General features: G+C 35.8%; 1 protein-coding gene across 1 annotated transcript in view; it reads left to right on the forward strand.

Moving 5' to 3' along the window:
* LOC129230565 (dynamin-2-like) overlaps positions 1-26,535 on the forward strand; it is an 85,365-nt gene that overhangs the window by 355 nt on the left and 58,475 nt on the right. Inside the window, exons 2-3 of the mRNA XM_054864970.1 lie at positions 25,407-25,560; positions 26,354-26,430. Coding sequence (XP_054720945.1) covers positions 25,407-25,560; positions 26,354-26,430 — 231 coding nt within the window. The remainder of the gene's footprint in view (positions 1-25,406; positions 25,561-26,353; positions 26,431-26,535) is intronic.

Below are 26,535 nucleotides of genomic sequence, written 5' to 3' on the forward strand. Positions count from 1 at the left end.
CTGGATCTGCGTCCCCGCAGTGCGAGGGGGGAAGGGGAGGAGGTTAAAGGGGGGCCACTAAAAGGGCCAGCGGCCTTTAGTGACATAGAAAATCAGTAGGCAGTTAGGGGCTCTGCTGAATTTTTGCAGGGGCTCAAAAATTATAGATCCGAGCCTGAATTTACTCAATTTTGACATCACCTGTTGATATTTTCGGCATTATCGCTTTTTTTGAAGCTTTTAGTGCAATTTTTATTTACACATCTCTGTGAATCTGTATTTGCTACATTATCAGGTATAAAGTCTAAATATCGAGTAAAGACGAGCATTGAAATTGACCTGAGATGCACTTTTTACCCCAAGTTTCGATTCATTATCTAAAATTTTTAAGTGCAAACAGCGGTAATCTTCCTATTGATGTGAAAGTGACTGGTATGACAGACTAACCTCATCCCTAAGATCCTAGATTGCTTTAAGTATGTTTGTTTTTAATTCCTTGATTTCATGTGATCTAGTAAAAACATGTTTAAAATCAAGTTATGTGTTGATATAAAGTTTTGTTTACGAATTTATCAGTATTTTTATTTAATGTCCAGTTTCAGCTATTCCAAACTGCTTCAGTTACAAATTTTGATTGTATTCTTGCTTTGACACACCCTTTTTTTTATTACATTATAATTTACAGTAGAACGGCAAAAACCGGAACTAATTGGGACTATAGGTTGTTCGGATTCTTAAATTGTTCGGATTTTCGAAAATAACCAAGAAAATTCCGTAAGGAAAAGAGTTTGATATTTAATCAAATGAAATGGTTATACAATTCGTATATAATATGCATAGTATCACCAAAAGTACTGGAACTTTTTAAAATTTCACATTTTTACGGATTTCTTGAGAAATAAAAGATCAATTGTTTTGTACGTTTTGTCACATAAAAAGTATGTTTTAGCTGTCATTTTCCAGTAGAAAGTAAATCACCCATGCATTTAGGGGACCAGCGACAAATTAAGAAACCAACAAAAAGTTTTCGATCATCCTTCATCGTAAATAGCTGGAATATGTTATGAATTTCAGAAATACGTTTACGAACTATGTAAAATTTAATTTTCGTGAAGGTATCACTTATATTCACAAAGATATAAGCATTTCTTTTGAAAATGCCAATTTCGCAAGCAGGTTTTGGTTCATAACACGCCAAGTTTTCCATCAACTCCTAACAAACTTTCAGAAAACTTGACAGTATACAAGGGAAGTATAATACTAAAACTTTAAATTAAAATATTGAAAATTTGAAGAAATACGAACATTTAAAGACATAAATTTTTAACCCCGCATACGCGAAATATATTAATTTAGAACCTTCCTAATTTAAAACCCAAGTAGATCTCCCAAATCATAATAAAATTCCGGTTCAATATCTTAAAAATTTAGAAAGATATCAGCGATCTAATGAACTAAATTTCAATAATTCTTGACTAGGCGACGAACCGTGAGGGATAGTTCGCGAATAATCTGTTTTTATTTTATCATGAATCAGACAGAACGATTGCAGGCAAGTGTTGCAAATTTGCGAACGTTCCCTTATGGTTCGTCGCCTATTCAAGAATAATTGAAGCTCAGTTCATTAGATCGCTGATATCTTTCTAAATTTTTTGGACATTAAACCGGCACTTTATTCTGAGTTGGGGATCAACTTGTGTTTTAAATTTTGAAATTTATTATTTGCTATATTTCGGGTAGGCGCGGTGAAAATTATTTGCTTTAAACGTTCATATTTCATCAAATTTTGAATATTTTAATTTTAAATTTTAGTACATTTTTTTTTGCTTGTAATCAAGTTTTCTGAAAGTTTGGTTTGCCTAGGACGGAAAACTCTGCGTGCTATCAGCCAAAACCATGCGAATAAAATTGTTGTACTTAATAAGCAAAGTAATTTCTGAAATTTACACCTTATTCCATGCTATTTACGATGACGGATGATCAAAAAACGTTTTTGTTTTCTGCAATTTATTGCTGGTGCTGGTTCTCCAAATGCATAGGTGATTTATTTTTAATTGAAAAATGACAATTGGAGCATACCTTTTTTTGCGATAAAAGTTATAGAACCATTAGTCCCTTATTTCTCGAGAAATCAGTAAAAATGTGAATTTTTAAAAGGGTCCCAATACTTTTGGTGATAAAGTGTACAAAGATACGCCATTTTGGTTTTCCAAGCCAGTCCCATTGACAGGACCACAGTTTCCCAAAATTAAAAATCAGAAAAAACGCCTTCAAAGCATAGGACAACACGGTACTTACAACAAAAATGAATAATACAATCCTCAACGTACAAAAAAAAAATTTGTACATTTTTTTTTTAAAAACTTAGATCCTACCAAAACCGAAAAAATATGATAAAATCTTACGTGTTCGTTTGATGGCGCTGAAAACTCCCGAGATACTGGACAGGGCTGAGACATGCACATTGAACCCCACATCCGATCGCTCTCGACAATACCCGGAATTTCACGATCCGTCCGTGGGTACAGCTAAAGCCCTCGATCCGAGAAGGATCCAGGGCTTCAGGTACAGCAGCATCCCCTACTCCAGCTATCATTTTCAAATGAAAATTAAATCTACTATTCATTTAGAGGACCAGAAACAAATTGAGAAAACAAAACAAGGTTTTTAATCATCCTTCATGGTAAATAGCTGGGAATAAGCGATAAATTTCAGAAAAAGTTAACGAACTACAGCAGACCCTCGTTTTACGGGGGTTTATTTTACGCGGTTTCGATTATATGCGGTTAAGATTTGACACCTTTATTTTAATTTACGCGGATGAGTTTCTGCATTTTGGTGTTCTATAATGACCAGACCAAAGAGAAAGCATAAAATATCGTTTTTGGTTTTTAATTTCGGAAAATTTCTGGAGGAGGGTCCTCGATCTCCACTCCTTAATTTTACCAAAGATGACTTTAAATAATAGTTCTAGGATTTCCATTAAAAAAAATATTAGGATTAGATCCACTCACTCGCTTTCTTCCCCAACTTGCCAAACAAGGCCTGAAATCTGAAATGGCTTTTTTGAGATTTCCATTTCAAACTATTACCTGCAGGGAATCTCCCCCTTCCCCTTTCTAAAGATCCATAAGATAGCTTTGTAATGTGTTTTTAGCAGAGAGAAATCCCTAACCTCCCGCCCCTTCCCCGGAAATGACACAATATAGCTTAAAATTGCGTTTGTACAGCTTTAATACCAGAAAATTTCTGAGTAACCCAAACCTTTCCATACCCTAACATCACTAAACATAATCCTCAAAGTGCATTTTTAGTCCTACAATTTCAAAAAAAATTCCTGAAATTCGAGTATTGTTTTTCATTAATTTCAAACCAGTTATTGATATATAAAAAATACAATATTCTCTGTGCATATATTTCTCTGATATTATAGATTTTTGATTCTTGTAAAATAGTATCGTTTTTATTAAATTCTTGTTTAGATCCATAAATTATTTTTAAAATTTTTGCATAAGTTCTATTTAAATTGTTAAGATTTGTTTCATAATCACCTCCCCATGCACAAATACCATACGTAATTATTGAGTTTATCCAGGCATAAAATAAACATCTAAGAAACGTTTATGTAAAAAAGCGTTTCTAAAATTTTTAAAGGAAAAAGTTTTAGGGAAGAGCCAGAGCCCCCAAATCCTGACCCTTCTTGGAACGTCGACAAAGATAGCTTAAAATGCATTTTTAGGACTTCAATTCCAAAAAAAAAAAAAAAATTGCAAGAAGATCATCAACCCAAATTCATTTCCTCTCGTCATTACCAACGATGTCACGAAATTGCATCTTTAAGATTTAAAATTCGAAACCGATCTGAAGGAGATCCCTAAATATCCCCCAAAACTATAGCTCCCAAAGATAGACTAAACATGAGTTTTTGAAACTTCAATTCCAAAAATTTTCGGGGTTGCTCCTCCCCCTCCCCCCTCCAAAAAAAAAAAAAAAAAAAAAATTCCTCGAATAAATTAAAATTTTGTTCTCCGACATCTTCGCTGCTTTAGTTAGCCCCACAGCCAAACTGCCTAAAATTGATTTCAATTTTGAAAAAGATTTCGGGAGAAAACTCCGAACATCCTATATCCTCGTTTCAAACGAAGCCCAAAATCGTAAAATTCAGTAAAATAAAGTCGCAGTTCAATGGCGAAAAATTCCCGAAAGTGAGCCGTCGGATTTTTAACGTCGCTCTATGTTTGTCTAAAGTTATGTCTTATTAAAGAAGACAGAGTTTTTAAAAATTTCAGAGCAAATCCCTTATTGCCCATTCCAAAGACAGCCTACAATTGCGCTTTTCCGAACTCAGCGTCGACAAATTTCTGGAGAGAATTTAGAAAATTCAATTAAGAGATATTTAATTTTTCGAAAAAAGAAAAAAAAATACTTTTTCATTACTGAGAAGCACACCACTTCTATTTCTAGATAATACTGCTGCAGTTTTCTTTGTCAAATTATTTTCTTCGTTTGAGAATAAGATTGCTGCGTGTCTTATTACCATTTAAAAATTTAAATTCATTTTGTAGTCAGATGGATAGATAAAAATTACTGAAAAGAGGAAAAAACAGTTTTGATTTTTTAAAGTTGACAAAAGTCGACACAAAATTCAACTTAACTAAAACGAAATTTAAAAAAATCTGCATCAATCTGGGGGGGGGGTTCTCGAAATATGCCCCTCCTTTCACGAATAAAATTTCCTTACGAAACTTCTAGCCCCTCCCAGGAAAAAATCCTGGGTGTGCCACTGGTGCCCACCACAGGGAAGTCATGGCGCGCAGGCTACGCCATAGACACTTATAGGGGGGGGGGGAGTTTAAGGGGTATTTTTCTTTTTGTGGTCATCCGATTTGGGGGGTGATATTTGGGGGGAGGGGTTACACTTGCTCTTGGGGGTGATGGACACCCCTGTGCTCACAGTAACTTTAAATGATATGCATAAAATATAATTTCACTTTACTTATAGTTTTTAGGCAAAATAATTGGTCGTTTATGGTTCAATGGCAAAAGACGCTTTTTTAAGACAGTCGCATACTTTTTGAACGTTATTTTCAAAAATTGAAGAGATTTAAATTGCATAATTCAAAGGGTCTTCCGCAAATGATGTCACTTTTCGAGGGAGGAGAGGGTTTTGTGACAGTTAGTGATAAAGGGGTGGGATGGAGTAAAATTAATAAGAAGTGACATTACACATTTTGATTGAAAAAATATATTTAGAATAACAAAATGCAATAACTAATGTAGCGTGAGAAAGGGAGAGGAGGGATAAGGGTGAGGTGAGACATTTGGTGGTAGCGTAAGGTTGGGTCCAGACAGACATTCCTACTTATTTAACAGGTGCTAAAGCCTTCGCCAAACTTCAACTGAAAACCCCTACCACAATTAAAACTAAATTTCAAATCATCCTCATACATATAACAGACAATGATCGAGTAACGCTCCCGACGTCATCAGCAATGAAACTCGCGACACGGCATGATAATTTGATAATAATTTGGTAATGTTCAGCATGCAGAGTTGTTACAAGGCTGAACTCGATTTGGTTACTTAACTGTTTTACTAGTAAGAGTCACTGTCCCCCGTCCGCAAAGGTGGTAGGTCTATACCCACTACCCGGCGGCCAGGCGGGGAAAATTGTTTGGTTTCATCGCAGGTAAACCCCTTGACTGGGGCGTGGTGTCGGCTCTGTAGCCGGGACCTGGCCTGCGAAACTAGAGAGTAGAGCCTCACCTTCCTGTCCCGCGAGAAGCACTTGCATGCATTCGCATGGTTGGTGAGGAGTTTCTAGTAAGAGTCACTTCAAGGGAAAGAAGAAACGAAAAAAATGGTTGAAAATTAACTCTACTGGAGTTTAAGTTAATTCACTGGAGTTAGGGTTACAATTTCAACTACCAAAATATCACCAAACAGGCAATTGCTTCGTTCAAATGTAAAAGCAATTTTCACCCGTCATATCTTGACGGGCGATTTTCTAGTGCAATTGAATATTGACAGAAAAACTGAAACCACGCTCACAAAGCTCAGGATGAAACATTACGAAAATATGAAGCTTTCTCTAGGTAGAACTAAAAATTATCGAAATTGCAATTATTGCCAAGAGGCCGAATTCACACCAAGTATGTCTTCGATTGCCCAGTTGTCGCTGCTGTGCAATGTATACACAGTCAGGGCCGGATTAGCCATAGAGCAGAAGTAGCAAATGCTACGGGCCCCGCGCCATGAGAAAAAAATTCCAGAAAAAACTACTTTCCCGTACTTTTATTCGTTTACATTTTATTATTTAAATCTAACTTTACTAAATGGGCAGGCAAATTAAAAATTTTATATTTTTGATTAAAACGCAGACTCGTTATGGAATAATACCATGCTGACCAGTATCATCGGTGCAGAGAGGAAGGCGGGGGGGGGGGGGGGGGGGGGGGGGGGCTTCTTGCGTCATTAGAGACGGTTAGCGACCCTTTATACTGAGAGATGCGACACAGGTGTACTGCGCGCTGATTGGTCACTGGCAAAAACCGTCCAACGCTCAAGTTCCCTCCCGTCCATAGGATTTGCATTGCGCGCAACACGCGCTCAAAGAAAAAAGGTGGATTCCTTTTAAAATACGGAAAACTATGCAATTTAATTTTTGATTTTACATTCTTTGACGTGTTGGTTACCTATATCTTGCGTTCACTAAGGAGAAAATTTCCCCAGGAAACTGTGAAAAATTGTTTTGTTTTGCCAGGCTTACGTTCGAGGTTTTGTTTTTTGTATCCTAAGCGATATTTTCGACTTTGATGGCAAACCAATACATTTAGGATGTACTTTAATGTGTTAACTTACTTTCTTTCGAATTTCATAGTGTTTTCTTTCCTGTAATATTAGTTTTAATGCTGGATTTTCCGATTCATGAAAAAAGCATGCTTTGGCGACATTCGGGATTTAAACACGCGCCAATCAGGTTACTGTATTCAATGTTAAAAAGTTTGTATTTACAAACAAACAAAGCTGGATAATTGAAGGGTTCTCTTTTACGTGATTTATATAATAAAGTTATTGCTTTAAAACCATTAGCAAGTGTACGTTTGCCTTTTTTTTTTTTAATTTTTAAATCTGATAGCGTGAACTTTTGAATCAATTGGCTTCTACATTCTAAAAACATTTTAGTTCTTTTTATTTCCTCCTGTTTTCGCAGGGTTTGCTGCTATATTCGTACATATAAATCCGACGTTTATTTTAAAATTATTATGATATCTGATAATTTCGATATTTGTTTTTGGAAACACGATGTGCAGTATCCTATATGAACATTACTTAGTTCCTCAGTTCTCGAGGCCATGTAGCATGGTGGATAAGGGACGCGCTTAGAGGTAGGGAGAGCGTCGGTTCGATTCCCGATGGAAGCACATCGTTTTCGACAGCGCATTTTAAACTTTTAGTATTATCACTGCCATAATTAGTTTTATCACCAATTAAAATCCTATAATAATTTTTTATTAAATAAAAATTTGTAAAAAAAATTAAAAAAAATAAAGATTTTTTTTTTAAGTAGAAGTATTTTGAAATGACTTGCACAAATAATGCACTCAATTATTCTTTTACAGAATTTAATTTTAATTGAGCGAAGAAACGATTTTCGTTGTAATTCAGTTCGACGGGGTTTTTTTTTTTTTTTTTTCAAATAGAAATTTTTTGAAATTACTTGCACAAATAATGCACTCAATTATTCTTTTTCAGAATGAAATTTTAATTGAGCGAAGAAACGATTTTCGTCGTAATTCAGTTCTACGGATTTCTTCCTCATACGATATTAAAAGCTAATGTGCTATTCAAAATGTTCTTGTAGAAAACAAGTTGAAACTTAAGTAATTCATCACTGAAATTTATTTAAAATATCATAAATAGATATTAATGAATTTTTAATGTGTTAAATGTGTTGGGGTGGTAAACATAACCTCGCAATATTGTGAAGGATACGCAGCGCTGCCGTGTTAGGTTTGCCTCAATATTATTATTAAAATTTTTTTAAACCTTTAACAAGATTTGATTTGCGTAGTGTTTAAAATATATTTCATTCATTAGTCTGTATCAAAGCAAAATGTATGGCAAAAAAAGAAAAAAAAAATCAAAATTCAGCTGTTTTAGATCTAACTACTCTCTTAACTAAATTTATTGAGCAGATTGCTTGTTTATTGTAATTAAATGCCTTAGGTTACTGGCTTTTCAAGTACCTTTCAATTTTTTTAAGGAACGAATCATGCAATTTATCGGGAGTCGGGAGTAACGGGGCCCCAACAAAACGGGGGGAGGGGGGGCTAAGCTATAGCTTGTTTAGCTTATAGGTAAATCCGGCCCAGCCGATGATTTATTTCGAAGGACTAAAGGGCAATATTGTGAAATACCACTTGTCCCAAATATATCAATCCTTGAAAAAAAAAAAAAAAAAAAACACGATATGATACATAAACGGCAAAATTAAGCGTGGAATATTCATTCTTGACCGCATGAAACTGGCTGCTCTGCGCCAAACAAGCGATAACGCGCCAGGCGCGGACGCCCTCGCCAATTCGAGTTGGACGGTTTTTTCGACTCGGAAGTATGCGCAGAAACGCTATTTCAGCCTGTGTCGCATCTCTTAGTATAAAGGGTCGCTAGAGACGGTAGGTAACAATATCTTTAGTCACGTCAGAGGAAGCACGAAGGATGTGGGGGATCGCTGGATGCTTTCCAGAAATTTCTCTTAATTGAAGTCTTAAAAACGCAATTCTAGTTAATCTTTTTTAGTGTTAGGAGAAAAAGCTCAGTTAGGTCAGAAAATTTTAAAAACTGACCTAAAAATTACAATTTTAGGCAATGTTAGGAGAATGAATAATATTGTTTTCTCTTAGATTTTTTTTCTTTTTTCAAAAAGGTATTTTATTAAATCTAAGGGATTTAGGGATCCTTCCTAAATCTTTCAGCTGTTCAAGACTAAAAAAAGTAAATTTCGGCTGTTCTATTAGAATAGAAGAAAAGGGATGGGGTTCTTTCCTGAAATAGTGTTCAAAACTGAAGTCCATTTCAAGCTATCTTTGGGAAGAAAGGGTTAGTGGGATCGGCTTATAATATAGCTGAAAACAAAATTTCAAGCTGTGTGAGAAGTTTAGAGAAAGTGATGAGGAACTGAACTCCACCGGAAATTTTTTTTGACTTGAAGTTTCAAATCGCGATTTTGGATTATCACTGGAGATGTTATCGGGATACCTTGGGGGGGGGGGGGGGGAGATACGGATTTTCTTCACAAAATATTGGAAACTGGAATCTTCAAGACACAGGCTGTCTTTAGTTCTAACTTTAGGTAACGAGTGGTGGTTTGGATCATTTCCCACGAATGGTGATAAGCTAGGGAAATAGGTGGCTATAATTCTTTTAAAATCGAGACTGTTCAAGGATTCTCTTCGGAATTTAGGGTCTAAAATGCAATTTTAAGCAATTTTTGGGGAACGCAGGAGAAGGAGGATTTTGAAATTCCCTAAGCACGAATCCTAAAAAGTCTTTGGGGCGATATTAGACAAGATAGGGGGAAAGGGTTACCATCCAGAAATTGTTTGAAAGTGTTTTTCGTCTTAAAGATTTCGAAATTGGTATTCGGAAAAAGTAATAATTAGTCATCCTGAACTCTTTGGTCGCTTAACTTCATGTCAATTTGTCGCCCTCAAAAATTTCCTCCCGCGACACTACAAGGAGCAAAATTGACATGACGTAAGAGAAGAAAAGATTCTTTGACTCTTCACACGTATGCTGAGCGAAATAAATAAATTGTTAATAGAGTATAATTCGTTGAAGAACTAAAATAATTATGTGTAGAAGAAATATTTTAAAGCTCGTTTTAAACTTTTTCCTCTGAGTGGGAGGGAACTAAAAAGCTGCCGCTAATGCCCTGAACCTAACCCATTTCTTTTGCATCACCAAAGGTAGCTGAAAACTTTTTTATTTGAACTTAAATTTCCGAAAATTTCAGGTATAAAATTGTTTAACATTAACGAAAACCCGCTAAAACTGCTTTCTGGAACTTCAAGTTTCGAAAAATGTTCATGGGTGAAATCCCGAGCCCGATTACTTCCTATAACATCATCTAAGGTGGCCTACAAATGCGTATTTTGGACTATATTTCAAAACATTTATTTGGGATTGTACCTTTCCCCCTCCAACATTGTTAACGATGTGCTAAAATGTACTTTTAAGACTTCAATTTCTAAAATTTTCCCGGTTGCCTTGGAGAGTGCCTGAACTCCATCCCATACTAAACGTAATCGGCGATGGCCTACAATCACGTTTTCAACACTTCGATTTCGAGAAATCTCCAGGGGATGGCTCTCTTGAACAAGCCCCCCCCCCCCCCCGCCCCAAAATCAGCTAAAATCTTTTAAAAATACCATTTTAGTCTAAAAATGTTCTACTAAAATTGTTTTTTAGATAATAATAGGTAATAAATTCGAAAATTTTCCAATGGGGCCTCCTTGAACACCCCTCTCTCTACAACATCATTAAAGATAATCAAAAGTTTTCTCTAAGAATTCAATTTTAAAAATTGCCTGGAGAGAGTCGCTGTAAACTCAAATTTTTCCCTTTAGTTTTACCTAAGATGGAATGCAATCGCGTTTTTTAACTTCAGTTTCAAAAGATCTCCGAATAAGGAACTCTGAACCTTCTCTCTTCCAAATATCATCGGGGGTCGTTAGAAATGAATTTTTAGATTTGAAATATCGAAAATTTTCCAGGGGTAAGCCCCCGGACCCCCCCTCCCTGTTTTTAATATATCGTCCAAAAATTGCGTTTTTGGAATTTAAAGCTAAAAACGTGTAGTGATGGGAAAGACGAGGGGCAATATAAGGCGAAAAGGGGTTATAACCCTCGTAAAGTTCTCAAATCATATCCATATTTATGTATTTATGCGTGTTATAAGTCCACCTCCTGTATAAGAAGTGCACAATTGTTTACAATATCATGAAAAAATGAGGGCCCCTTGGAAACATTTGCTACGGGCTCCGCGCTGGCTTAATCCGGCACTGTATACAGTAGACTCCCGCTACAACGCGATCCGACTTACGCGAAATGGCTGTAACGCGATTTTTTTTTCCAGTAAAGAATTTTAGACAGAACGCGAATTCCTTGCTCGCAACACGAAAATTTTCGGAGGGGAATCGCGGTGTGTAAGTATCATATTTGTTGTTGGCTACTAAAAAAAAATGTTTCATTAATGGACCTTCATCCCTTTAGCATCACTGAGAGCGGGAGATCCTACACCGTACTGGTCTGATACATCACTTATACAAATAACTATTCCTTATTTTCTATTTTTTTTCATTCTAAATATGAAAGTTGTTGAAATATAATGACACTTAAGAGTGATGTTTTACCTTGTGAATATCGAAAGAAAAAGAGAAAGTTTCTGATAGTTAAAGAAAAGCTAAAGATTATGTGATTAAACAACTATAAAATGCATCGAAGGTAACACGACAATTAGGTGTGAGTGAATCGTCCATATGTACAATTAAAAGTCAAGAAAAAGGAAATCCGTAAAAGTTCACCTAGTATCTAAGAAAAATGCTGAAAATATGAAAATGGAAGCTGTTCTTATATTGTGAATTTAAAAAAGCAAGAATAGGAGTGTTGCCATAGATGGAAACGTTATAAAAGAACTAGCGAAGCAATTGCATTAAAAAATATATTAAAATTAACGTTTTGATCACGCAACTTAAATCAATATGTTCATTAAGTTACAAATATCATTACTGGATCAACTGTACAGTAAAACTATTGTGCACTTGTTTTTCTTACTTCATACTGTACGTACCGTACTGGTTTATTTATGTCTTTCTTTCCCATTGATAATTGATTTTGTGCATAGTAGCAGTATTTCATGTTGAATAAAAAAAATTTTATTTAAAATATGTATAAAAATTCAGTTTTTTTAAGTAAGAAACAGTAATGTATAGTTAAGAAATGGTTTTTAACAGTTTGAGGTGGTGTTTACAAGTGCATAAAACAATTGGGTATATTTATAAAAGTTTTTACACACACCCTTTTAACGCGAAATTTCGACTTACGCGAGGGATCTTGGAACGCATCCGTCGCCTAAGTCGGGACTCGACTGTAATCTAAATCACCCCACCGACGAAGACCTATACTCAGAATCTGCAGTCAAAATAGCGAAGTCACTACAAGCACACCACTCAATCTGATCTTCAGGGACACGACGACAACAACAACAACATTGCATTTCATTGCAAACGTGCCATTAAAGCCCGTTTACATTGACCGACTCGTTGCAGGTAAATTTACAAATCATGACAATAAAAACAATCTCCATTTGAGGAGGAAAGCGGGATAGCTCAGGTTTGATATCTGCTAGTTGCAATGTAAACGGCAGATATCGAATATAAATTCTCCCAACTTTAGCCGGTTAATTGCAATTCCTTTGAAAAAACAACACCAATTTAAGTGATTACAAATAGCTGCTTCTTCCTTAGGGTTGCTGGCTGGTCTTAGAGCTGACTGGTTAACTCCCAATTTGAGTTCGCCAGCGGATGGAATCGGAGAGGACTACCAGCCGTGGACATTACCCCAGCCAGAGAAAAAGACAGGTAACCTGACCAGGGAACTGCACAAATAGAGCAATAATGAAAAAAAAAAAAAAAAGAGTTGAACTTGAAATAGGTTGCAATCGAAAGAATATTTAGAGACTTCTTTTTTTGGCACGAAAAGTATTTGCCCTTGTTTTCGAAATGATAAGCCCCAAATCTCGAAATTTTATGGAGAGCCCCAACTTTAAAGACTTGGTGAGAAGTAAAGATCCAAACAATTTCTTACAGTCTGCATGTGGCAGGACATCCATCTGCAAAGTGAATGAAAGATGTTTTTCATTACTCACCGAAACTTGTTAAAATTGGAGACTTTTCTTAAAATTTTGGCAGACTTGAAGATCCTATAAGTCGATAACGGGGACACGAGTTCACATAATTTATGTGTCCAGAAACATCTTTTCAAACAAGCTTTTCGCCAAAATTGCCTCGCCAAACTTTACCTAAATATTGGCTTTTTTTGTCAAGAAGTAGTTCCGATCAGGCTTATGAAGCGTCTAACATAGGTTTCTACCAGAGTGATCGATCTTTATGAGTTCTAATATCGCTGGTACAGCATTGCTCCTTACCAAAATAACACTCGGAGGAGGTATTGGTCCAGTTTTTGAACGGCTGCTACCGAAAACTCCTACTCCAAGTAAAGTTTGACCACGGATAGGTGGTGGATGACCTTGAAGCAAAACATCATTTGTATCATTCGTAATGGGTAGAATCTGCCATCAGAAAGTACCGAATAGTGAGAGGTACGGTCTCACTAATCCTATCTATTCCAAAATAATGCCAAAAAACTTATTACAAATGATAGAAATATATTTTTTGCTTCAATGTCACACGCCTTCTTTTCGTGTCATTCTATAATAAGCATTTCATTTACAAACGAGTCCTCAAAGCCCGTTTACATTGACCGGCTCGTTGCATATAAATTTACAAATCTTCACCGATGGGGGGCGGGGGGGGGGAGCGGATAGTTACAGGTAGAATTTTGGACCCATTTTTACTAGGTGGAAAACGGTAGAGTTCAGGGATGGTAAAGCTTAACTGCTGGTTATCATGTAAACGAATGATATCGAGTATCAAATCCAACGACTTCAAGCCAGTTTGTTGTATTTCTTTTGAAAATACGACAATAGTGATAAGATTACAAATAGCTGCTTTTTCCTCAGGGCTTCTGAGTAGTTTTAAAGCTGTCCGCAACGTGATCGCACCAGCGGATGCCTTGCTAGAGGACAACCAGCCCTGGACATTAACCCAGCCTGAGAAAAATACAGGTAACAAAACCAGTAAATCTCACAAATAGTGAAAAATGTTGAAACAGTTAGCAATCAAAAATGCATAGACATTTTTTTGACACAATTTGCTCTCATGCTCCCGATCCACAAGTATGTTGAAATTTTAAGAAGAGTACAAAATTTGGCAAAGAATTTGAAGAGACCTATTTTTTCTTTACGATTTCACCATCTGCGTGTGGTGGGACATATATCTCCAAAGGGAATAAAAGAAGTCTTCTATTACTCACAAAAACTCTCTAACTTGACGCATTTTCTTAAAATTTCAGCAGACTTTAAGACCTTAAACCTTATCTGTCGGTAACGGGGATACGAGGGCAAATAATGCATGCCTCCAGAAAAGATATCAGCATGGTTAACGCAAATCAAATCACTGCTACCAGGAAAATTCCTGAAATACTGTATTTATTTGGAATTGCAGTATACTAAATAGTTGTATCATGTTAATCGCTCTCACTTTTTCCTAGATATTAAAAGTTCTGGAAAAGATTTCAAAGGAAGAGAAAAGTAAATTAGGGATATAAAATCACACAATAACAATTATGCCATCAATTATGATAGTATGCAGGCCTGTCATGCAGGGCCAGATTACTAAATAGGCAAAGTGGGCAGTTGCCTACGTGCCCCGAGGTTCAGAGGGGCCCCGGAGAAATCTTCTAGTTGAAAATATGTAAGAAAGAAGTTTTTTTTTCGACAAAAAAAAAAATAAATAAATAAATAAATAAAATAAAATAAAATAAATAAAATTAAAAAAATGAAAACAAAACAAATAGGGCTCCCTTCCGTTTTTTTTTTTTTTTTTAAATCTCCATCTCATCTTTTACTGCTGTCAAACAGGAACTTTTTTAGTCATGTGGGATCCGGGGCACACACAACTATATGGGGCACCTACCAAAAGGTTTTGCTATTAATTTTTCAAAGGTCATGGAAACCATGACCTTTTGTTTTATTAGCTCCTAAAGAGCTGGCAGTGGCAGATTTGCCATATCTCAAATGTCACAAATGGAAGGGCCCCCACAGAATAAGAACCTCAAAACGGATCAGGGGCGGATACAGAAAAATCTTTTGGAAGGAGCACGGGAAATTGAATGCGCCGCGCCGCAGCCTTCGATGTTTCATATGACTTTATTTTTAAAAATGCATGTTTTTCATTATATTTTTTAGGATTCCTTCAGGTCAATGAATTTACTTCTAAGCAAATGAATATTATGCACAGTAATATACTGTGAATGTGGACGGAAAACATCTTTAACGTTTCTAGACCTTTAATTAAACCCCATATAATGCCACCGAGATGCTAGACAACGAGCGACTTGACTTAGAAACATTGTCATAATGATTATAACAAAGAGGGCAAGGTTATTAAACAAAACCCACACCTCACTTGAGTTTTTTAAAATTAATTTATAAAGAAAATCATAACTTCATAATATATATGTTTTACTGAAGAATTCAGAAACTATTTTTGTGTGAATTTCCAAACAGTTGCTGATTTGTTCTAAATTATTATTTAAATTATTTGTTCTAAACAGTTGTCTGCGACATGGAAGGCTCTGTTCAGGGGTTATGTGTAGGGGAACACATTGGAGATAGTGACCACAACAGTATTAGGTTTGGGATTAAATTTGATAGGAACAAAGTAGAGAATTTTAGGTTTGTGCCCAATTTCAGAAATACTGACTTTGTGGCACTTCGGCAGAGTTTGAAAGCAGTTTTTTCTTCTGGATTGGACAATAGCGATGTGAATCTTCAGTGGGCAGAGTTTAAGGAAAATCTAGCGAATACGGTTAGGGATCATGTTCCTTTTAGGAGAAAGGGTGTCAACACTAAAATTTGGCCAATGTGGTTCTCCAGGGAAACTAAAGACGCTCTAAATTACAAGCAAGCTGCTTTTCATAGGTTTAGAGAAACAGGTCACAGTGCAGATAGGCTCCAATATTGTAAGGCAAGGCGTAAATTTAAGTATTTGGTACGGATTCAGAAAAGAGAGTTGGAGCAAAGACTGGCAGATAACATAAACAGGAATCCCAAGAGGTTTTTTGCATACGCTAATTCGGGGAAAGTTCGAAATAGTCATATTGGGCCACTGGTTGATGAGCACGGAATTTTAATTCAGGACGATAGTGATACTGCTAATGTTCTTAATAACTTTTTTTCGAGTGTTTTTAACGATAACTGTATCTCAACAGTTGACACCAACAAGACACAAACTATAGTACAGCTTGAGGACTTTGTATTTTCCAGGGATGACGTTTTACTTCATTTGAAAAAAATTAAAGAGACTAAGGCTCCGGGGCCAGATAATATTTATCCGAAAATTTTAGTTGAATGTGCAGAGGAATTAGCAGATGTAATCGCAAACATTTTCAATGCTTCTTATAATTCAGGGACAGTGCCAGAGGACTGGAAGCTGGCTAACATTACACCGCTCTTCAAGAAAGGGTCTAAAGGGAGTGCGGGAAATTACAGACCTGTGAGTCTAACTTCGGTGGTTTGCAAAATTTTTGAAACATTGATGAAAATTAAGATAGTAAATTTTCTAGAGACTAATAATCTATTGACTAGTTTTCAGTATGGTTTCAGGAAAGGTAAATCTTGTGCAACTAATTTATTACATTTCTATGACAAAGTTACCATGGCTTTGGACAATAAGAAGCCTGTAGATGTTGTTTACATTGATTTTCAAAAAGCTTTCGATAAGGTACCGCATGTTGCTCTACTTAGCAAATTAGCTGATATAGGAATAGGAGGGAAAACTTTCATTTGGGTAAAAAATTGGCTGAACGGAAGGAAACAAAGAGTAGTTGTAAGGGGAAATTATTCTAATTGGAGTGAGGTCTTAAGCGGGGTTCCTCAAGGATCAGTGTTAGGGCCTGTTTTGTTCATTGTCTTTATGAACTATATTCACAAAAATATTTCTGGGAACATGAATTGTTTTGCTGATGATGTCAAAGTTATTGGGGGCTGTAGAAAATGAAGAACAAGCAAATCAGCTGCAAGAGGATCTAGATCATATTACGGAGTGGGCTGATAAATGGGGTATGGCTGTTAATGTTGGGAAATGTCAAGTGCTACATTTAGGGCATGGAAATAAGTGTACAAGTTATTATTTGCAAGGTTCATTAGTCAGGCAGACAAAGTTACTGATCTGGGGATCCTAATAAGTCAGGATTTAAAGTTTAGCCAACAGTGCAGCATTGCTAGCAACAAAGCCAATAAGATGCTTGGGTTTATCAATAGATCTATTTCAAATAAATCTAAAGAAGTTCTTCTGCCCTTATATAGAAGTTTGGTAAGACCCCATTTGGAGTACGCTGTTCAGTTTTGGTCCCCTTATCTTAAGAAAGACATTAATGTATTGGAAAGGCAACCCGGGTTCAAAGGCGGGCTACAAGGCTAATAAGTGGACTTTCCCACTTAGATTATGATTCCAGGCTTAGAAGGCTAAAAATGTAGTCTTGAGCAAAGAAGAGATCGAGGGGACATGATTCAGCTGTTTAAATTTATTAAAACGAAAGATGTTACGGGGCTAAAGTTTAGCACTGAAAACAGAACAAGGGGTCATTGTTTTAAGCTATTTAAATCTCAGGCTAACATGGATATTAGGAAAAATTATTATTTTAGCAGGGTAGTGGATCCTTGGAACAGCTTACCGGAAGAGGTGGTAATGAGCAAAGGAGTAGACAGTTTTAAGAGGGCCATTGATCTTCACTGGGGATTGTAAATTGACTAGGACCAGTCTAGCTGGGCCCAGAGCCTGTTGCTGGTCATCACTTTTGTATTTGTATTTGTATAAAAGCCATGGCCATGATACAGTTGAGATAACATATTGATACTACGTCGTTTCCATTAAAAATCGTGGGGTTTCCAAGAAACTACCATATTATGATTTCTTTCGTTTTGCATTTTTTATAAGCTGAAAAAGAAATCTATTTCTTTTTCGCAAATAGGTTCCTGCATCAAAATGGCTCTTTTAGGTCCGCCTATACATTTTTTTAAAAAAATGTCGATTATTGATTCCACCAAAGAACAATTAGTGGACGAATCGCGATATCACAGTCCTTTGAATTCAAAACGAGTGAGTTAAATGTATTCTGCAACTCTGAGCCCCTGATTCCAGTAATACTTCTTTAGCAAACAAAAATGCTTTTATTCAAAATATGCTGTTTTGCGTTCTTTTTAATTAACTACGTAAAAAAAGGCAAAAGAAAGTTCAATTAAGAAGTAATAAATAAAATAGTGAAAATCATCCATCCTTTGGGGGGGGGGGCGGGCCCCCTGTGCCACCCCTAAAATCCGCTACTGAAAGGGATTAAATTGAATATCAGAAAAATATTTACGTTAGACAAGTTGAGCTAAAAAAAATGAGTAGTTCCGTCATTGTGGCCCGACGCAGTGGCGGATACAGACGGCGGGCAACCGGGCATTTGCCCGGTGGGCCGGTTATGTTTCGGGCCGATCAACTAACAGCAAAGTCTTTTGGGCCTGTCTACTAACAGCAAAGTCTTTTGGGCCTGTCTACTAACAGCAAAGTCTTTTGGGCCTGTCTACTAACAGCAAAATGCAAATTTTGCGCGCGTGTGTTTAGAATAACGCAAAGCACAGCCTCAACTCCTCTTTACGCATGGGCTAAAGCTTGCGGTTGGAGGGAGGCAGGGCCGTCACCAAGAGGGGGGGGGATTTCTGAAATGGGGCTGCCCAGGGCCTGATTACCACACAGGCTGACTAGGCCTATGCCTGGGGCCCCATGTTCCTAAGGAGCCCCACATTTTTGCATAGCATTGCAACGATATGAAAAATTATGACTTATTAATTGGAAAAAAGCTTCTTTAAAAGGGAATTTTTAATCATTCTGCCAGTAACGAATTTTTTTGGTCACGATTATGAGGGGGCCCAAAGGGGATTCATAAGTGCACATAAGTGATTTATACATAGTTGTGTGATTAGACAGAGAAGCCTCCAAAAGTACATTTGTGCTGTAAAAATGTAAATCAAACACTGCATTGTCTTCAGGGGCCCTCCAAATTAATGTGGGCCTAGGGCCTCACTTTTACCTAGTCGGGCCCTGGGGCTTCCAATATATTTTTAGTGGTATCATAAAAAATAAATGAATAAATTTTTAAAAAAAACAGGGAAACCTTAGCGGCCGTAAAAAGTTATAATACTTTTGGTCTCTTTGACGCTTTTATTTATAAACTAGCAAAAATACCCGGCGTTGCCTGGGTCAGAAATAAATGTAAGAAACAATCGCTACTTCCTCTCGTTTTCTGTTTTAACTGAAAGAACTCAAAACATATCACTTTGACGTGATTAAAAATCGAGCTTCTTCCTTACCCATTAAAGTAAAATAGCAATAAGTATAAAGAACGAACGAATATTCACTTAGAAACGAAAGCACGAATTTAAGCATATAACAATTTGAAGAATTTCCAAAATATGAACTAACAAAAACAAAGATCACTGAAAAAACCGTGCGCTCCATTTAATTAAATAGTACACACTCAAAAGAAAAAAAAAGCTCTATGTTTCTTTAAGGATGCAAAAAGTGGAGTTTCCAAATGTTTAAACGACTTTAAACTCATGTCTGCTCCGGAGAAGCCTTGATTCAAGAATTTCATTATGATTGCTTTTATTATTGCTGTTGTTAGGCAACGAATTTTTGTAACAATGGGTTTTATATTCGCAACTCGAATACGCTACCTTGACGAATACGCTACCTGACGTGATTACCAATACTAAAGAAAAGGGTAAAACATTCCATTCCACGAGTTTTCTTTGGGGTAAATTTCCGGCTTCAAGCAGTTTGTGGTGTAATGTAATTTCAGAAGAATAAACAAGAAAGCTTCGCACAAATACGATGAAAAAGTACTGTCATTCACTAAACATCAAAGCAAGTTATAAGTTATGGCATTTGTTTGTTTCACCTTTTTTCATCCGCCATTAGACAGTGGCTGCTGTGCCCCCTATAATTTATTGGAGTTGCGAATTTAATTATTTATTGGGGAAATGATATGAAATTTACTGTTTTTCCACCATAACTTTTTACAACTAAGTTTTTAAGGAATAAATTACAGCCTAAGTTGCTCCCTCATAATGTATCTATCTATGGTGAAAAAATGGTTAAAATCCGTCCAGTAGTTTTGAAGTTTACCCCAGACATCCGGTCAGAGATTAGCCCTTTATGTATAAAGATGAGGATGCAATTCCTAAGAAAGCAATGTCATGCTTGCTCCAGAGAGGCCTTGATTCAAAATTTACATTACGATTACTTTTAATATTGCTGTTGTTAGGCAACGAATTTTCGAAACAATGGGTTTAATCTTTAATCATTTGATGTGGAAATTACATGACATTTACTGTTTTCGATCACGACCTTCTTAAACTAAGTTTTTTAGCAATAAATTATAGCTTAAGTTGTTCCCCGATTATGTAGCTATCTATGGTGAAAAAATGGTTAAAATCCCTCCAGTAGTTTTGAAGTTTACCCCGGACATCCAGACAGAGATTAGCCTTTTATGTATAAAGATGACAATTTACAATTGCTATAAAATGCAACCTACAACAAGGGTCGACGTGAAGTCATGTCAGCTTAGTTGGAGAATAGGAGCCCGGCTCGGAATTAAACTCGCGCAGACAGTAAAATATCATAATGGTGAAAAACTTGACCTATGTCATTTTTTTCCCGGGGCCGCTTTTGCTCTCGGCGACCCTGTTCATAACAATTGGAATTAAAGTGACAAAATATTTTTTCCATAACATTATTTTAAAAAATGCATTCTTAAAATACCATTGAGGAGCATGAAAGACTACATTATCAAGATTATCAAATCAAAGGCCAAAGAACACTGAAATGCGAGTGTCAAACATTTTTTGGCGAAACAAAGTATTCTGTACGCTGTACAAACTCACGGTTTCTGTCCCCTCAGTTTAAAAAGCAAAAAAGTTGATAAAAAAATATGTCGAAAGAATTCCGGTGGTCCCCTGAACCTCCACTTCCCTCCTATATCATCGAAGATGGTGTAAAATTTAAATTTTTGGGCTTCTATTTTGAATAACTTCATAAGAGAACAGCCGAATCCACTCCCGCCATAACATGGAATTCCAGTTTCGAAAATTTGCTGGAGGAAAGTACTCGAACCTCTCAAATTTTTTTAACATTCGCAAAGATGGTCTAAAACTGTTTTTAAATTAACAGTATCAAAAATTTTCTGGGAAAGTGCCCCGTCCCCTCTCTTTCGGCATCATCAATGAAGAACGTTTTAAATCTCGTTTTTAGTGCTTCAATTTTGAAAATTTTCCGGGGTGAGCCTCCTGAAAACTTTTTTTCCTAACATCACTAAAGGTCAGCAAAAATTTTGTTTTTGGAACTTAACATTCGAGTAACTGCCAGTGCCCTAGTCTTTACCAAAAAACGGCTTTTGAGACTTCAATTTGAAAATTTTCTGGTATATGGTCTCGGAATCTATCTCGACTTAAAATCACCAAAGATCTTCTTAAACGGCGTTTTCAGAGCTAATATATTTTTTAAGATTTCAGAGGAGAGCCCTCAGAACCGCACTTCATACCATATACTCGAAGATAATTTAAAATTCTGTTTTTGGATTTCCACGTCCGAAAAATAGCAGCAGGAAAAACCTTGTACCTTACGCTCCCCTAACATCACCAAATATTGTCTAAAATTGAGTTTTTAAGACTACAATTTCAAAAATTTTCCGGGGGAGAGGCCCCCCTGACCCCCTATTTCAGACTCAATGTTAATCTTTCCATTAAGTTTATATTGATTATTAATATACTTTAATGACTCTCAGAAGCCATAAAGCTAAATCCACTCCCTCTCCCTCTCTTTGTATTGATACATGCGTTTGAAAAAAAAAATAAGGGGCCGCCAAACTCGTACCCGACCCCTCCCACAAGGTTTTTGACCTTGCATCGAGTCTGGCGGTCGTCAGGGTATGGCAGTACAAAAAAAGGAATGTTTGTGACAGGGCCCAGTAACATTTGTGTCGAGGGACCCATCACGTTCTAACACGGCCCTAGTCTTTTACCCATGAACATTGCTAGATCAGTTTAATTTAGCAGGGAAATTGAGCTACTTGTTATGACTACAGAAACGGTTATACTAGCCAAGCAGTGTTATCATTACGGAAATATTCAATCAAGTTCCGGGCATTATAAAAATACTTAAATGGACAATTACAATCACAATTTCCCCCCAAAATAAGGTTTAGCTAATACTGTATCAATTTGTTCACCATTAAAGCGCAGAATTGTTCCTATCTGTTAAATTTTGTTTAAATAAAACATATTTAGTTGTTAAGCATAATTTCCTCATATTAAAGTGATATCCCAATCGTTAGGTAAAATTTAATACCTATAAGAGCTATGGGGCCGCTACATCTCCTAATGCCAGGGCCGATTTTTTCAACTAATCCGCCATTGCCGGCATCCAGATCATTAAATGTTCACTAAAACGATGAACTACTACACGTAACCAGGGCTGCGGAGTCGGAAGGAAAATGGCAGACTCCGACTCCTGGATTTTGAAATCTCCGACTCCGGATTTTTTTTTAATTGTATTTTTTCAATTCCCTCTCTCCCTTGAGGGGAAGGGGGAAAACCTCTAAACAGAGATTGAAATATTAATTCCTTTTTATGAAAATTTCGCATTTTGTTTTTTATTGTAAACCCAAGACGCATACAGCGTAGGAAATTTAATTTAAAAATCAAATTTTCCAATAGTTACGAGTTAAAAAGTGAGATGACTTAAAAATTCCTTTTAAAAAATTTGAAAAAGATTATCTGTAATTTGCCCCCTAATGTTTAACAAATAGATATTGATCAAATCGTGTGCTTTCAATTTTTGAAAGCTGTAACTTGAGAGGAAAAAAGCTTTTTTTCTAAATCCAAGTTCTTGAGAGGGGGTGGTTTTCCCCGGGCGACACCCATCTGGTAGATGACACCCAAAGTTAATCTTAGAGTTTTTAAAAAATATAAATATTTTAATTCTGAAAATTTTCACGAATATATTTTAAATTATATTTCATCAATAAAATTTCAACGAAAGTAGGGCACATATACGCCAGGAGCTAATTTCACACAAAATGCGGCAGTATACAAATTTGTACGAATATCTTTTACTATACCTATATTTCTTCTTCGCTAAATTTTTAATTTAAATTTTATTGGCTGCTTTAGAATTAATCTTAAAATCTTCATATTAAGGTTAACTGCAATTATTGAGTGTTGTAATTAAAAAATCATTTACACTTATTTTGTTCCACACTTTTTAGTGAGAACCAAGCTTATAGAAATAGTCTTAATAAAGAAAAAAACATTAGATTATTTCATCGAATCTTTTGGATTCGTACTTGCGCGCCAGAACTTCTTTGAATTTGCCGATCACCCTTAAACGTTTCAACCTTAGCTACGGGCCTCGACTTACTAATTTGTTACGTTTCTTTTACTATTTTATAACTGAAATCGAACAAAACACTATATTTTTATTTGAAAGTGATTACTTGAAAATGTTAGGCAACAGAACCGTTTGCTGACAGTTGCTGTTAGTTAAGTTAAAAAGCAAGCAAACTAGGGGACGGCTACAGAAAGTTCGGTAAGCATTCAAGCTAGCTGATTGCCATAATGGCAGTTATTTTCTCATTAGTATCTTTTTATACGAGTACATGTAATCGAACCAATTCGCAACTCCAACGAACTATAGGGGGCACTGAAGTCACTGTCTAATGGCGGACTTAAAAACTAAAACAAACGCACATGGTAACGAAGAAAATGCTAAAAGTGTTGTGATTTTTGTACGTACGTATGATTTTTTCGCTTTATTCTTTTTAAATTAATTTTCAAAGTCTTGTGGATATTCTGGCCCACGTAGAAAGAAATGAGAATTCAAGAAGCATTACTAAACGTCAAAGATTAATGCAAACTACGTAGTTCGTAGTTCTAAGCAGCTATTTCCACGATGTTGAATTCGATATTTATCAATTCTCGATAAAACTAAATAATAATTGTGGCCTGACAAGAATAACAATTAATGCTAGAAAATTCAATATGACATTACAAATTGTTATCGAAAGAAGATGATACTTTTTTGCCGTGCTGCGCTTATTGTTTTCCATTTGTAGCTGAGTTATTTCTCTCAAATTCCCGAATCGGTTATTTAAAAATTTTTTTTTTCGATTTTTCTAATTTCTGAGTTACGATTTAATTGTGTCATGTTATGCAAATCATCAACAAAATTCTCACGGATATATGGTGGTAGTTTTCTTTTCAGTTGATTGACCATTATTTCTTTTCACTTATCGAATTCTGTAATCTTACTACCATTTTATTCCACTCATGATAAAAATTAAAAATGGTTTAACTAAAAACGCGAAATCTCGCCAAGGCTACTTTGCTCGCACTATACTAAAACTATAACCCTAAACAAATTTGGCGAAACCTTTCAGCTGAGAATAAAAGGAATAAAGTAAATTCTTTCTCGGTTATTCATTTTGTTCTACGATAATATATTTAAGAAAATATTTTGCATACTGTCCATTCCAACTAAATGCTGCTGTAAAATATGGTAAGTTTAATTAATTTAAGATTAAAAAAAACCCCATATTCTTACAAATTCATACAAAACAATAAAATTTTTTACCTTGTATAACGTTATCCAAGTTTGTTAATCCAGAATTTTCGCTTTCACCAATTATTAAGGAAATAATGAAAACTAACATTATTTTGAGAAGCTCGAGAATACTACTAAGGGGCGAATTAATTTCTGTAGCTGAAAGCAAACTAAGACACATCGATTGCGTTAATAAATACTCAGAACAAACTGCCTGTGTTTACGTCAACAGACACACGTGGAACGCAACGTGGCAATGTTTTAGTTTCATTTGCAGTTTTGTAAATCACCGCAAGGTAGCGTATTCGAGCGCTGGAGTTCCGAATAAGTTGTCAGTTTTTAAAAAATGCAAGGAGAGTCAGTGAAAAGGGAAGAAAAAAAAAGCCGGAGTCGGAGTCGGTATGTTTTCTAACGACTCCGACTCCTTTACCCCAAAATCAGTCCGACTCCGACTCTTCGACTCCGACTCCACAGCCCTGTACGTAACTCCAAAACTGCAGTCTCTGAAGAAAATAAAAAAAAAATTTGGGTTGACTAATTCGAACATACCATGACATGTAGATTTGTGCTTAATTCTTATTTTTGAGTGGCAACAGTTAAACGTAAACAGAAAACACCACCGTTTTTTAAAATTGCCGGTCAGTTTAAAAACCTTTGAGTTTCTTTAGTAGCGTACGTTTTTGCTATGATCGATAATTACATTCAAAGGAAAAGATATCTAAAAGAAATACCAATGACAGAAATAGGTGTCTAACAGAACCTACATTACAACAGCTAAATGTAAACCCCTGTTTGGCGATTGCTTGGCATCTATGTTTTGCAATAATATCGATGTATTGCCCAGTCGTCTTTTTGATTTATCTTTTCAATTTTTAGGTATGAACAAACGTGAGCTGATAGATGTTGTCAATGATTTACAAAATAAAGTAGCTGCCAGTGGTCATACCTTGGAAATATCTCTTCCACAAATTGTTGTAGTTGGCACTCAGAGTGCTGGGAAAAGCAGTGTGTTAGAAAGTTTTGTTGGCCGGTAAATGTTTTTAATTTCGTTTTTTCTGTATGAATTTTGCCTCATCTTCAATGATTTGAATATTTGTTCTTGATCTTGTGATATATTTTTGAAGGAGCCTCTTAAAGTTGCATTAAGTCACTACAAATTTTTGATCATATTCCTGGCCTGAATGAGCTGTTTAAAATTTTAATTTTACCTTGCCCTTTTGCAGTAATAAAATTAATGCATATGTATATTGTGATAGAGAAACAATAAAAGTGCAAAAGAAACAAGTTAATAAATACAAATGTAAATTGAAAACTAAAATTAAGTTGATGATGTCAGTACTCATCAACAGTAGAAACTCCATCTCATGGTTGAAAAGCCAAAAAGTTACATTTCTCCTTTAGTCTGTAAATTTATTTTAAGTCTTGAATATCCATCCATCAGAATTTGCATTGGGCTAAACGTGCCAGCCACAAAGCTGTAAATGAATGAGCGGGAGCTTTTACAGCTGGGGGATTTCATCTCTTATGAAGAGCTGAAAGGCTATCAATAATAACACTCCATAAAGAAAATGTTAATGAAATTGGAATTTAATTCAAATGGTTTTGTTTTACATATGTGCTACAAATACAACGCTGTTCTTAATGAAGTTAATTAAGTTTAATAAAAGCCAAAGTCTAAAAATTGTTGATTTCTAGTCTCATAAAGTAATGCGCTAGGTTTCATTCTTGTCAAAAACTACTTTTAACCGTTAAATTCAATGTTATTACCCCAAAACTAATTGTTAATTCATCTTGTATAAAATTATTCATTTTTGATTTTTCAGAGAATTCCTTCCACGTGGGCACAACTTAGTGACAAGAAGGCCAACAGTAGTACAACTTATTCCTTCCTCTGGAGAAGGTGATTATTTCCAAACTTTAAAGCATTGAAAATGTTGTAACTAATAGTATTAAATAGTTACCTGTTATTTAAACTTGATAAGCAGAGCCAGATTAAGGCATGGGG

The sequence above is a fragment of the Uloborus diversus genome, chromosome 9 (genome assembly GCF_026930045.1).
Source record: "Uloborus diversus isolate 005 chromosome 9, Udiv.v.3.1, whole genome shotgun sequence".
NCBI lineage: Eukaryota > Metazoa > Arthropoda > Arachnida > Araneae > Uloboridae > Uloborus > Uloborus diversus.